Source organism: Crotalus tigris, unplaced genomic scaffold (assembly GCF_016545835.1).
Source record: "Crotalus tigris isolate CLP2741 ecotype Arizona unplaced genomic scaffold, ASM1654583v1 scf7180000017690.20705106771:4171800, whole genome shotgun sequence".
NCBI classification, from domain to species: Eukaryota; Metazoa; Chordata; class Lepidosauria; order Squamata; family Viperidae; genus Crotalus; species Crotalus tigris.
The window spans coordinates 3,026,636-3,038,512 of record NW_024096569.1 but is presented as its reverse complement, the minus strand read 5'-3'; the positions used below and the strand labels follow the sequence as shown (position 1 = coordinate 3,038,512).

The 11,877-nt window shown below is 44.5% G+C and overlaps 2 protein-coding genes across 4 annotated transcripts in view; one reads left to right on the top strand and one right to left on the bottom strand.

Annotated features, from left to right (window-relative positions):
* Positions 1 to 168: 168 nt before the first annotated feature.
* RNF31 (ring finger protein 31) overlaps positions 169 to 11,877 on the top strand; it is a 48,554-nt gene continuing 36,845 nt past the window's right edge. The window contains exons 1-2 of one of the 3 annotated variants that reach the window (XM_039338057.1): positions 169 to 329; positions 11,191 to 11,323. The gene's annotated coding sequence lies outside the window, so the exon portion shown is untranslated. The other 2 variants (XM_039338055.1, XM_039338056.1) reach the window with 2 other exon arrangements.
* On the bottom strand, positions 2,103 to 11,794 carry PSME2 (proteasome activator subunit 2). The gene is made up of 11 exons (XM_039338071.1): positions 11,465 to 11,794; positions 8,995 to 9,027; positions 8,512 to 8,574; positions 8,333 to 8,419; positions 8,196 to 8,223; positions 7,163 to 7,260; positions 6,906 to 6,974; positions 6,130 to 6,197; positions 4,152 to 4,206; positions 2,536 to 2,622; positions 2,103 to 2,414 (listed from the first exon to the last, which is right to left on the bottom strand). The coding sequence occupies exons 1-11, from the start codon at positions 11,762 to 11,764 to the stop codon at positions 2,334 to 2,336; spliced, it is 969 nt and encodes a 322-aa protein (XP_039194005.1). The 5' UTR covers positions 11,765 to 11,794; the 3' UTR covers positions 2,103 to 2,333.

The following is an 11,877-nucleotide window of genomic DNA, read 5'->3' as shown; positions in this document are numbered from 1 at the left end:
TCAGCAACGATCCAATCCGAGCACAGCTTTCGCGGCAGCCCTTTTTTTTTTGTTTGTTTCTCTTCGCTCATTGGGCGCACTCAGCCCGCAATCTGATTGGTCGGAAGTTGTTGATTTTTTTTAACTGACGTGCTTAACGGTTTTTTGGCTCTACCATGTGACAACACGAGGCGCCACATCATCATCATTTCCGGGTCTTGAATTGACCTCTCCCTCTCCTTCCTCCTCTCCAAATACAGACAGGAAAACAGCCTCCGCTCTATTTGTTCGTGGAGAATCTGATTATCTCACTCGGAATTTCCCATACAGAAAGAGGATCGACCATAGAGGTAAAATGTCTAGAAGGACTGTATTACCGGAAGTACTATCTGTGCTGATGTTCCCACTTCCTTTCAATGTCTCTTCGCCGTCCCGGAACCATAGAGTAAGCTACCAGAGTGGCTTCCGTGGGCAACCCCCCCCAAAACGATAGAGTTTGACAGCCCTTAAACATGCCCCCCCCCCAAACCCATCAATCACTGGCAGGTCTGAAATGATGGGATTTGTAGTCAACCCAGAGTTTTCCGAAGTGCCAGTTTGGGGTTATATAATGTTAACAAATGGAGCTTTTGAAAGCATATTGTCATATCTAGAAAAGCTGCACCTGTTGAGCTTTAGGCTACATTTAAGGCCAAAAGTTTCCACAAAATGAGTTTAAGTCCCTCTTTTTAATTATTTAGACATTTAATATATGTCTAGTGCATTTAATGTATGGTGCAAAGCTTGAAAATGGCTTAATCCAGTTGCCTATGAAGTAAAAATGAAGCGTTTGCTTCCTTGCAGTATCAACCATTTCATTTAAATGTTTTTCAAGCTGGGCGACTTTTTAAGATGGAGGGACTGGCTGGGGAATTCTGGGAGTTGCAGTCTCTCCATCTTAAAAGTTGCCCAGCTTGAAAAACACTTGATTTAGAATGATGATTTTATACGATTTCTAAGAACTATTTCACTTTTCTTTTTTCTTTTTAACACATTTTATTGGGTTTTTTAAATTCTTAAGAAAAAGTACTCAGGACCCACCGTGGTGGTTGGATGGTCAAACATTCAAAAGTAAAAATATACATCAACAACACAACTCAATAAACTTCACTATCCCCTCTCTATTCCCCTCAATTAACATGACACATTAAGATATTCCATTTCTGTTTTAAATTTCTATCACTATTAAACCTGTATTATAACTTTTATCAGTTTACAATTACAATAGTTTAAATTTAAAACAAAAAATTACCAATTCTAATTATTAATCTCTCACACCCCTCATTTTATCACCAATCTCATTTATTTCTTCTTCCACTATACAATAGATATCCTAATAGCAGTAAAACTATTTCACTTTTCAAAGAACAAAAACTGAAGACAATTTCTATAGCCTTATATCCTATATTCCCATTTTTCTTTTGTTGGTCAAGATGTTGGTCAAGACTATTTCAGGTTACAACCTCATTTTTATTTAAAGACATTGTTATGATTTGGAAATTGGACTAGTGAAAAGCCAGATGACTCCCTCAAGAAATTGGCATTTTCACCTCCTGAAAGACCCCAACAGCTAACTACTGCTACTTTAATCCACCCATAAGCTACTTCCTTATTTTTCTATTCTAAACTATTCACAGACAGTTGCTATTACTTTTTAGTGGGTGAGAAAATACATAGGTATTTATATTTTAATATCCATCAGGAAAGATCAAGGAAAAACAAACAAACAAACAAGAGGTCGGCTCTAGTTAAGGGAAAATTAACTAGATCATCTAGCTATTTATTTAAAACAGCACGTTTATCAGATATGCTAATTCAGACTTTAAAGTGATCTTGTTTCAGGCTTGAATTTCAGCTTTCTTTCTATTGATTTTTACACCGGACACAGGCAGAGATAACCTCTATGAACGTGATTAGAACAATCTTCTAGGGACGGTATTAAGTATCCTTAAGTACGAAGGTTACATATTCTTACCGTGAAAGCTATTTGGAAAAATGGTAGAAATTCTAGCTGAGAAAAAAAGATTTTCTCCTGGTTTGGCAAGGTGCATTTGATGGCTTTCTCATAAAAAGACACAACCAAATTGATTCAAACATTTTATTTTGTTACACTATTTGCTTCTTTCCCAGCCACCTCCCTCCTTCCTGGGTTCTAAATATCTCAGGTCTCTTTCTAACCCTGTATTTTTATGTTGGCCCAACACCCTCCAAAAAGACAGGCGGTCACAGATTCTGGCCAATTGTGTTATCTGCACAAGGATACCATCACCCGCATAACAGCCCTTGCCTGTTTGCCCTTAAATGCATTTTTCCTGTCAGTACATGGACGGCTTCTCTTCGCCCTTGGGATTGGTCACTTTCTCCAGGTTTTTGCTTAGGATGTGGTACAGCTCAGCCTGTGGTGAAGAGAAACGAGAAAGGATTAAACACCAAAAGAAATCTGCCCCTGTTCCTTTATTCCCGCCCTCTTAATCTTCCCCTAATAGAAATTCACCACAATTGATTCAGCTCGCTTACATAAAATCCACGGATATCAAGCACCATGATCTGCATTTCTCGGTAAATGGCTTCGTCACGTTCGTGAACCAAACACCGGTAATCCATCTGCAGGAACAAAGAAGGAAATTACAACTGGCTAGCCCTGAGGGAAGTTACCTCATAATAATAGAATAGAAAATAGAATAGAATAGAATAGAATAGAATAGAATAATAGAATAGGAAATAGAATAGAATAGAATAGAATAGAATAGAATAATAGAATAGAATAGAATAGAATAGGAATTAGAATAGAATAATAGAATAGAATAGGCCTTTGAACTATGGTGCTGGAGAAGACTCCTGCGAGTCCCTTGGACTGCAAGGCGTTCAAACCGGTCAGTCCTAGAAGAGATCAACCCCAACTGCTCTTTAGAAGGCCAGATCCTGAAGTTGAAACTCAAATACTTCGGCCACCTAATGAGAAGGAAGGACTCACTGGAGAAGGGCCTAATGCTGGGAAAGATTGAGGGCAATAGAAGAAAGGGACGACAGAGAATGAAATAGCTGGATGGAGTCACTGAAGCAGTAGGTGTGAACTTAAATGGACTCCAGAAGATGGTAGAGGACAGGAAGACCTAGAGGAACGTTGTCCATGGGGTCGCGATGGGTCGGACATGACTTCACAATTAACAACAACAACAATAGAATAGAATAGAATAGAATAGGAATTAGAATAAAATAATAGAATAGAATAGAATAGGAATTAGAATAGAACAATAGAATAGAATAGAACAATAGAATAGAATATGAATTAGAATAGAATAGAATAGAATAGAATAGAATAGAATAGAATAGAATAGAATAGAACCAAGGACCCCACAGTCCTCCTCCTCCTCCCCCCTCAACCCCTTCTAGCACTGATGGTGTTAACTAGTTGGGTAATGAAACGTCTACAAGAAAACAACCAAGCTCAGAGAGCACCAATGACCCCACAGTCGTCTTCCTCCCACACCCCTTTCAAGCACTGTTGATGTTCCCTAGCTGGGTCATGAAAACCACCAAGCTCAGAGAGCACCAAGGACCCCACAAATTACAACCAGGTTAAGTTTCCAGGACAGTTTTAGACACAACTTAGTTTGCCTGGCTTTACTTGGTACGTCATGTGAATCCAGCCACTGGTACGGAAATCCAGTTTACAGCTTAAACTCTTCTCCGAGCTCAGAGACTTTGATTTATTTAAAATACCGCGGTGGAAGCAGTTAAGCAGGAGCACAGTTTCAAGAGATGTCAGCGTTAATTCTTGGCGGGGGTGCTCTTATTTAAATTTGTACACTGCCTGGCTCAGTTCAAAATCTATATGAGGCAGGAACTTTATTAAGGGGAATAATTATTGCAGAGGCTTTCCCATCTCCAAGAACTATGGTGTTAAACCTTGCCATGAGTTAGTCAAGATCTTGACTCCATCTGCAATTGTGTTGGGTTTTGTTTTTGTTTTTGGCCTTGTCGTAGTCAGTACAAGTTATTTTGGCATCCAGGAAGGTCTTCTCCTTGCCTTGAGTCAGGGGGAAGAGCAACAAGGAGCCCCCCCCCTAAATTTTCCTACCAGACCCGCCATCTATTACAAATAATTGCAACCTTCTTTCTCCATCACTTACCACGTGAGTTTCTTTGGAAGCCTTGGCCACTGCATCGCCACGCTCCAAAAAGTACCTAAAAGAACAAGAAAGTATATGGAATCTACAGCATTAGGACTAGGGAATTTTATTTTTATTTTTTTGTATGTGTTGCAAATCTCTTCGGTATGCTTCACAAGATTTTTGGAAGCAGTTTCTCCTTGGGTCCTTCCCAGGGTTCAGAGAGAGAGAGAGGAACAGGCCCAAAGCCACCCAGCTGGCTTCATGCTTAAAGCAAAGCTAAAAGTCAACAGTCTCCCAGTTTCCAGCTTGGCGCCTTAACTACACCCCATGCTAGTTTCCTTTGCAGGAAAGAAAGAAAGAAAGAAAGAAAGAAAGAAAGAAAGAAAGAAAGAAAGAAAGAAAGAAAGAAAGAAAGAAAGAAAGAAAGAAAGAAAGAAAGAGGGAGAGAGAGAGAGGAAAGAGAAAGAAGAGAAAGGGAGAGAAAGAAAGGGAGGAAGGGAGGGAAGGAGAGAGAGAAAGAAAATAAAATACACAAGCCATAAACTTCCTAGATGAAAAAGCACATAGGGGACCCTTTATATATGTACTAGAATTCCAGGACTACATCCCCCATCACTGTTTCCAGATGGATTAAACCCACATTTTGTGACTTCAACATCAATTTATCCTACTCCCATTTATTTATTTTTTTTGGCTTTGTTTATTGTGTCATGGCTCCTGAGAGCCAGAATTGACCTATGAATGTCTATTCCATGGGGTGCACGGATGATGTTACCTAGTTTGGTAATGAAATGTCTGCAACCACCAAGCTCAGAGAGCACTAAGGTCTCCCCCCCCCAATTCCTTTTCTCCTCCTCCTCCATCTTTATCTCCTCCTCCTCTTTCTTTTATCTCCTTCTCCTCCTTTTTTCATTCCACTTCATGTTCTTTCTTCCCCTTTCCTTTTTCTTCATTTCTCCCCTCTTCCTTCTTTCATCTCCTTCTCTTGATTCTACTTCCTCTTCTTCTTCCCTTCCTTTTCCTCTTCTTCCTCTTTCCCTTTTATCTCCTTTTTTCATCTCCTTTTCATTCTACTTCTTCCTTCTTCCCTTCCTTTTTCCTCTTCCTCCTCCCCTTTTCTCTTCCACCTTTATCTCTTCATCTCCTTCTCCTCTTCATTCTACTTCATCTTCTTTCCCTTTTTCCTCTTCCTCCTCCTCTTCTCCCACCTCTATCTCCTCCTTCTCTTTCATCTTTCTCTTCATTCTACTTCATTTTCCTTTTCCCTCTTCCTCTTCTTTCTCTTCTCCTATCTCCTCCTTTCACCTCCTTTTCATTCTACTTCATCTTCCTTCTTCCCTTTTCCTTTTTCTCCTCCCCTTCTTTCTCTTCTCCCACCTCTGTCTCCTCCTCCTTCTTTTCATTCTATTTTATCTTCTTCTTCCCCTTTCCTTCTCTCTTCCTCCTCTTTCACCTCCCTCTCCTTTTCACTCTACTACTACATCTTCTCCTTCTTCCCCTTCCCTTTTTCCTCCTCCTCCTCCATAATCCCTCCTCCCTCCCAGCACTGATAATGTTACCTAGCTGGGTCATGAAACGTCTGCAAGAAGACATCCAGTCTCAAGAAAGCACCAAAGGACCCCCACAATTCAATTCTGAGCTGCAAAGATTCTCTTCTCAGTAATGCATATTCTGATTTTCTTTCTCCTACCTTTGCCTGTTACCGATGCAGAGAAAGCACCTTGGCTAAGGGAAATATTGCCCAGAATGCCAGCAAGCCCAGATAATAAGGAAGGGCCATCCATGATATACCCCCAACAAGCCCAGATTCTGGGATTTATTATGCTACGAAGGCGGGAGAGGACCCCCCCCCCATGAAGCTCGACGGAGGTTTTGGCGTGGGGAAACACCAACAGGAGCGAACGGCGCCCGAGTGCGGCGCACGATGCCCGACACTCTGGAACACTAAGATCTCTGCTTTGTCTCCTTTCCCTGCCGGCCCTTCTTGACGACTTACTTGGCGATGGTGGTTTGGAAAGCTTCAGCTTTGGTCTTCAGCGCCGTGATGCGTTCCAGCACTTTCTCCTGCACAGGAAGGAAACGGTTGGTGGGCCACAGGAAAAGTTCCCACAGCCAGGAGAAATATTTTCCTGGGCTCCAAGATCACCGCAGATGGGGACTGCAGCCGAGAAATTAAAATATGCTTGCTCCTGGGGAGGAAAGCTACGGCAAATCTAGACAGTGCACCAAAAAGCAGAGACGTCACCCTGCCAACAAAAGTGCGTATAGTCCAGGCCATGGTTTTCCCAGTTGCAATGTATGGCTGTGAAAGCTGGACCATAAGAAAGGCTGAGCGCCAAAGAATGGAGGCCTTTGGACTCTGGTGCTGGAGAAGACTCCTGCGAGTCCCTTGGACTGCAAGGTGATCCAACCGGTCGGTCCTAGAGGAGATCAACCCCGACTGCTCTTTAGAAGGCCAGATCCTGAAGTTGAAACTCAAGGACTTTGGCCACCTAATGAGAAGGAAGGACTCACTGGAGAAGAGCCTAATGCTGGGAAAGATGGAGGACAAGAGGAGAAGGGGACGACGGAGAAGGAGGTGGCTGGATGGAGTCACTGAAGCAGCAGGCGTGAGCTTCAATGGACTCCAGAAGATGGTAGAGGGCAGGAAGGCCTGGAGGAACGTGGTCCATGGGGCCGCGATGGGTCGGACACAGCTTCGCAACTCACAAGGAGAAATAAAAATGTTGGGGACGGCAAAAAGCCTCCGTTGTTCCCCGATTCTTTTTTTACCTGAACTGCAACCCCGAAGTCGTTGCCGTCCTCAATTTTGGGGATCATGAACTGGATCCAGGTGGTGACCTGAGGGGGGTGGGGGGAAATCAGGAGAAAGAAGTTACTTTGCAGGAAGAAAAAAAACAAAAATATTCACGTAGGTGTTTTTTTTTTTTTTCCACCAGATACACAACCACCGCAAGGAAATCCCCGGCCAATCACAACTGGGGGAGGGAAGAGACCTTCTCTTCCCCCCCCCCCCGTTGCCAACTTACCAAAATGCATTTTTCTTTAAACTCACGAACTTCAGGTTTCACGCGATCCAGAAGTGAAATGAGAACCTCGTTGCCTTTGAGAAAACCACATTTTGGTGCTGGGGAATTGAAGGAGAAGAGAAATTAAGTCCATCAAATGCTGGGAAATGCTTTAAAATTCATTCCCCTTTTCTTTCTTTCTCTCTCTCTCTCTCTCTTTCTTTTTCTTTCCTTTTCTTTCTTCCCTCCCTCCCTCCTTCCCTCCCTCTTTCCTTCCTTCCCTCCCTCTCTCTCCCGCCTTTCTTCCCTCCCTATCTCTCCTTCACTCTCTGCCTCCCTCCCTTCCCTCCTTTCCTCCCTCCCCTCCTTCCTCTCCCTCCCTCTTTCTTCCCTCCTTCTTTCTTTCTTTTTCTTCCCTCCCTCCCTTTCTTTCCTTCCCTCCTTCCCCTCCTTCCTTCCCTCCCTATCTCTTCTTCACTCTCTGCCTCCCTGTCTTTCCTTCCCTCCCTTTCTTCCTTCCCTTCCTCCTTCCTTCCCTCCCTCTCTCCCTCCTTTCTTCCTTCCCTATTTCTCCTTCACTCTCTGCCTCCCTCTCTCCTTCCTTCCCTCCCTTTCTTCCTTACCTCCCTCCCTCCTTTCTTTCCTCTCTCCTTCCTTCTTCCCTCCCTTTCTCTCCTTCCTTCCCTCCCTCCCTCCTTCCTTCCTTCCCTCTTTCTTTCCTTCCCTCTGTCTCTCCCTCTCTCCTTCACTCTCTGCCTCCCTCTCTCCTTCCTTCCCTCCCTTTCTTCCTTTCCTCCTTTCTTTCCTCTCTCCTTCCTTCCTCCCTCCTTTCTCTTTTTCTTCCCTCCCTCCTTCCCTCTCTCCCTTTCTTTCCTTCCCCCCTCCCTCTTTCCTTCCCTCCCTTTCCCTCCTTCCTTTCCTATCTCTCCTTCACTCTCTGCTTCTCTCTCCTTCCTTCCCTCCCTCCCTCCTTCCTTCCTTTCCTCTCTCCCTCCTTCTCTCCCCCCTCCCTTCTTCCCTTCTTCCTCCCTCCCTCCCTCCCTCTCTTCCTTACCTTCCTTTTCCTCTTTTTCTGTATCCATCTGCAAGGAATAAAAATACACTGATGCATAAATATCATTTTCCACCCCCTTACAAGTTGCACCAAATATGGGGGGGGGCGGCAAGGAAAGAGGTACCCCCAAAACTCACCTCGTCTTCTTTGGGAGGGGGGTCTGGAATAGGGATATCCAAAGGAGCTTTCAGAGTGGTCAGATCTTGAACGTTCAGTGAATTTTCCTAGACGGGCAGAGAAGGAGCTACACTTTAAAAAAAAAAAAACACGCAGAGATCTTCTGCCCGTGAAACTTTGTTTTTAGACGTTCACTTACCTTAAGAAACTTATCCAACTGAAATATCTTTGCAGGTAAAAATGTGCAAAGAAACTCTTCACCCTGCAGGGAAAGAGAGAGAGAGAGAGAGAGAGAGAGAGAGAAAGAAATAAAGACAGAGAAAGAGAGAGAGAGAAGGAAAGAAGGGAAGAGGGAAGAAAGGAAGGAAGGAAGGAAGGAAGGAAGGGATTGAGGAAAGAAGAAGGGAGGGAAGAGGGATTGAGGAAGGAAGAAAGAAAGGAAGGAAGGAAGGAAGGAAGGAAGGAAGGAAGGGATTGAGGAAAGAAGGGAGGGAAGAGGGATTGAGGAAGGAAGAAAGGAAGGAAGGAAGGAAGGAAGGAAGGAAGGAAGGAAGGAAGGAAAGAAGAAGGGAGGGAAGAGGGATTGAGTTGAGGAAAGAAGGGAGGGAAGAGGGATCTTGGAAAGGGGAAAATATCCAGTAATTGGTGAACAAGTAACATTTGACATGCAATGGAGACTTACCTCTTTCAACAGCGATTCTCTGAAGAGAGCCATCTAAAACAATAAAAGGAAATTATGAGACAAATTGTAACCAACGTTGGAGCAACCCAGAAAGATCACACAAGGTCTTTACTTCCCATGCTGAAAATTCTCACTAATTCCCCAAATGCAAAGAGAGTTTTGCAGGGGGGAAAAAAAACAAACAAACCCAATGAAATTGAAACTGGAAACACACGAGAAACCCGAGCTATAGAACAAAGCAATCAAACTTGTTTTCAATTTAAACTTTAGGTTTAGAGCTGTATTGGAATCCTGCTGATCCACAGCCCCACCAAGAACATTTGGGGACTAGGCGAAACTCATACTTGGAAGGGATCTTTGAGGTCATCTAGGCCAACCCCCTGTCCAGCGCATCTAGGCCAACCCCCTGTCCAGCGCAGGAATTCCCTAAAGAATATTTGCGGGATACCACATTGCCTCTCGTATCCTTAATGCAAACCAACCGATGGCCGTCGCAGTGTCCCCGGGGTTTACACGATCAAAATTCAGAAGCTTTTGGCCACTGTTTCATACTTATGACGGTCGCAGGATCCGCTTTTGTGACCTTGTGACAAGCTAAGTCAATAGGCGAAGCCAGATTCACTTATCAACCGTGTTAACTAACTTAACAATTGCAGTGATTCATTTAACAACAGTGGCAAGGAATGGGGCACTTAACAAATGTTTTGCTTAGCAACATAAATGCTCAACTGTCGTCATAAGTCGAGGACGTGATTGCAAAGGGTGCAGTTTGGCTTTTGGGATTTCCCTGTTTGTTCTACGTAATTAACAGAAGTGGATAGTCTTCTCCTCGTACTGGGAATTTTTAAAATCCCCTCTACTGGAGGTTTTTGGTTTTTTTTTTTAAAAAAATCCCAAATAGAATTAGAAAAATTGACTTCTGGCCTTTGTTTTATAACCCCCCCCCCCCCCCAAAATGCAAGCACAGCATTGCTTGCATTGAACAGCAAAATTTCCTTTGGAAGTTTAATGCTAGCAATAAAGCGCTTTCCGGAAAATATAATTTAGATCGAGAGAATAACAACTGAAATGCTTTTAAACAGTCTGGAAATATTGCTTGATCTCAAAAGGGTGGGATAAGTTTTCCTTTCGTTTCCAAAGGCGGTTCTTGCAAACAGGGTTAATAGTTTGCAGAAGAAATATACTATAGTATTCTTGAAATTGGTTTGCGTGACTAGGGAGGGAAAAGAAAAAAAATTTTACGAGCAGAGTGACCTGTCACACTGACACTGCAATTCTGGATTGCTTCAGAAATGCCCCCGGGTTTATTCTCAAAGAACAAAAGTCAGGGCGTAGCTAATCAATCGTGGCTAGAAAACAAGAATTTGGCAGTGCTTTTTCCAGCTAAGAAATTTGCCTAAACTTTGGCTTCTGCCTTTTATTCAAATTCTTCTTCATTTCCAGGCAAGTAATATTCAGTATTTAAGGCACCGTTTCTCAACTTCGGTCTGTTTAAGATCTGTGGACTTCAACTCCCAGAATTCCCCAGCCAGCAGGGTGAACATCAGGAAGGAGTTCTTGACAGGAAATGCTGAAGGGGTTACAACAGGGGTCTTCAAACTTGGCCCTTTTATGACTTGTGGACCAACTCCCAGCATTCCTTAGCTAGCGTGCCTGGCTGAGGAATTCTGGGAGTTGAAGTCCACAAGTCATCAAAGGGTCGTAGTTCCCTCAGGCTGGCTGAGGAATGCTGGGAGTTGAAGTCCACAAGTCATCAAAGGGTCATAGTTCCCTCAGGCTGGCTGAGGAATGCTGGGAGTCGAAGTCCACAAGTCATCAAAGGGTCATAGTTCCCTCAGGCTGGCTGAGGAATGCTGGGAGTTGAAGTTCAGAAGTCATCAAACGGTCAGTTCCGTCATGCTGGCTGAGGGATGCTGGGAGTTGAAGTCCACAATCTTAAACTAGCCAAGATTGAGAGGGGAGAAACTGGTTTAAAGTTCCCCAGTTAGTTTCTGTTCCTCCTCCTTTCCCCCAACTCTTTTAAAAGTTGGGTCCAAGAAACCCCATACCCCGTTCACACGTGAATTAACGAAACCGATCCCCTCTTTTAAAATAAAATAAAATGAAAAACCCAAAAAGTCGCAATGTTTTGTTACAATGCACAAACAAACAAACAAACAAAATGTTATCTTTTTCTTTTCCTGTGGATCTTTCCAGGCCTCCAGCTGACAGCCCGCTGGGCCAGCGCAGAGTGCTTCTCGCAACCGCGATTCGATCCCGCATCCCGACCTTCCCACGGTACTTGCAACTGGAAAGGGGCGCGCTCTGCACGTGCTCAGAGGCCGGCAAGGTAAAAGAAAGAAGATCTAATAAGAGGTCCGTAGCTGGGGCCTGATCCCCCCCATTTTCTTTTTCTTTTTGCAAACTGCCTTCCTTTGCGACTCCATTCCCGTTCCCCCATTCACACGTTCTCCCCCCCCCCACCCCTCACCTTCTCGCGCGTCTCTTTGGCGACACGGATGTTGGCGGTGCAGGATTTGGCCATGGTGTCCGGGGTGCAGAGCTGGGCCGCAGGGAAGACTCGCTTTCGGCTCGCCGCGAAATCGATTTCGCTTTCACATTCCCACGTTCCGTTCCGGCCTTGCCCCTCCCCTCCCCTTCCCTCCCTTTCCCCTCCCCTGGAGGGGTGGAGGGGAGAGGTTGCATTCCCACACCTCGTGTCCTCCTCCTCCTCCTCCTCTTTTTCCCTCCCCCGTGCACGCCTTTCCCACGTTCCCCTTTTGACACGCATCGGCGCTCCGATCCCCGCCACGGTGTTTTGCAAGCGCGCGTCTATGCCACGGCAGGTGGGGTGGGGGGGGGTCCCCGCGGCGGCGCTCTGCGTACGCTCAGAGGCGCGCCCGG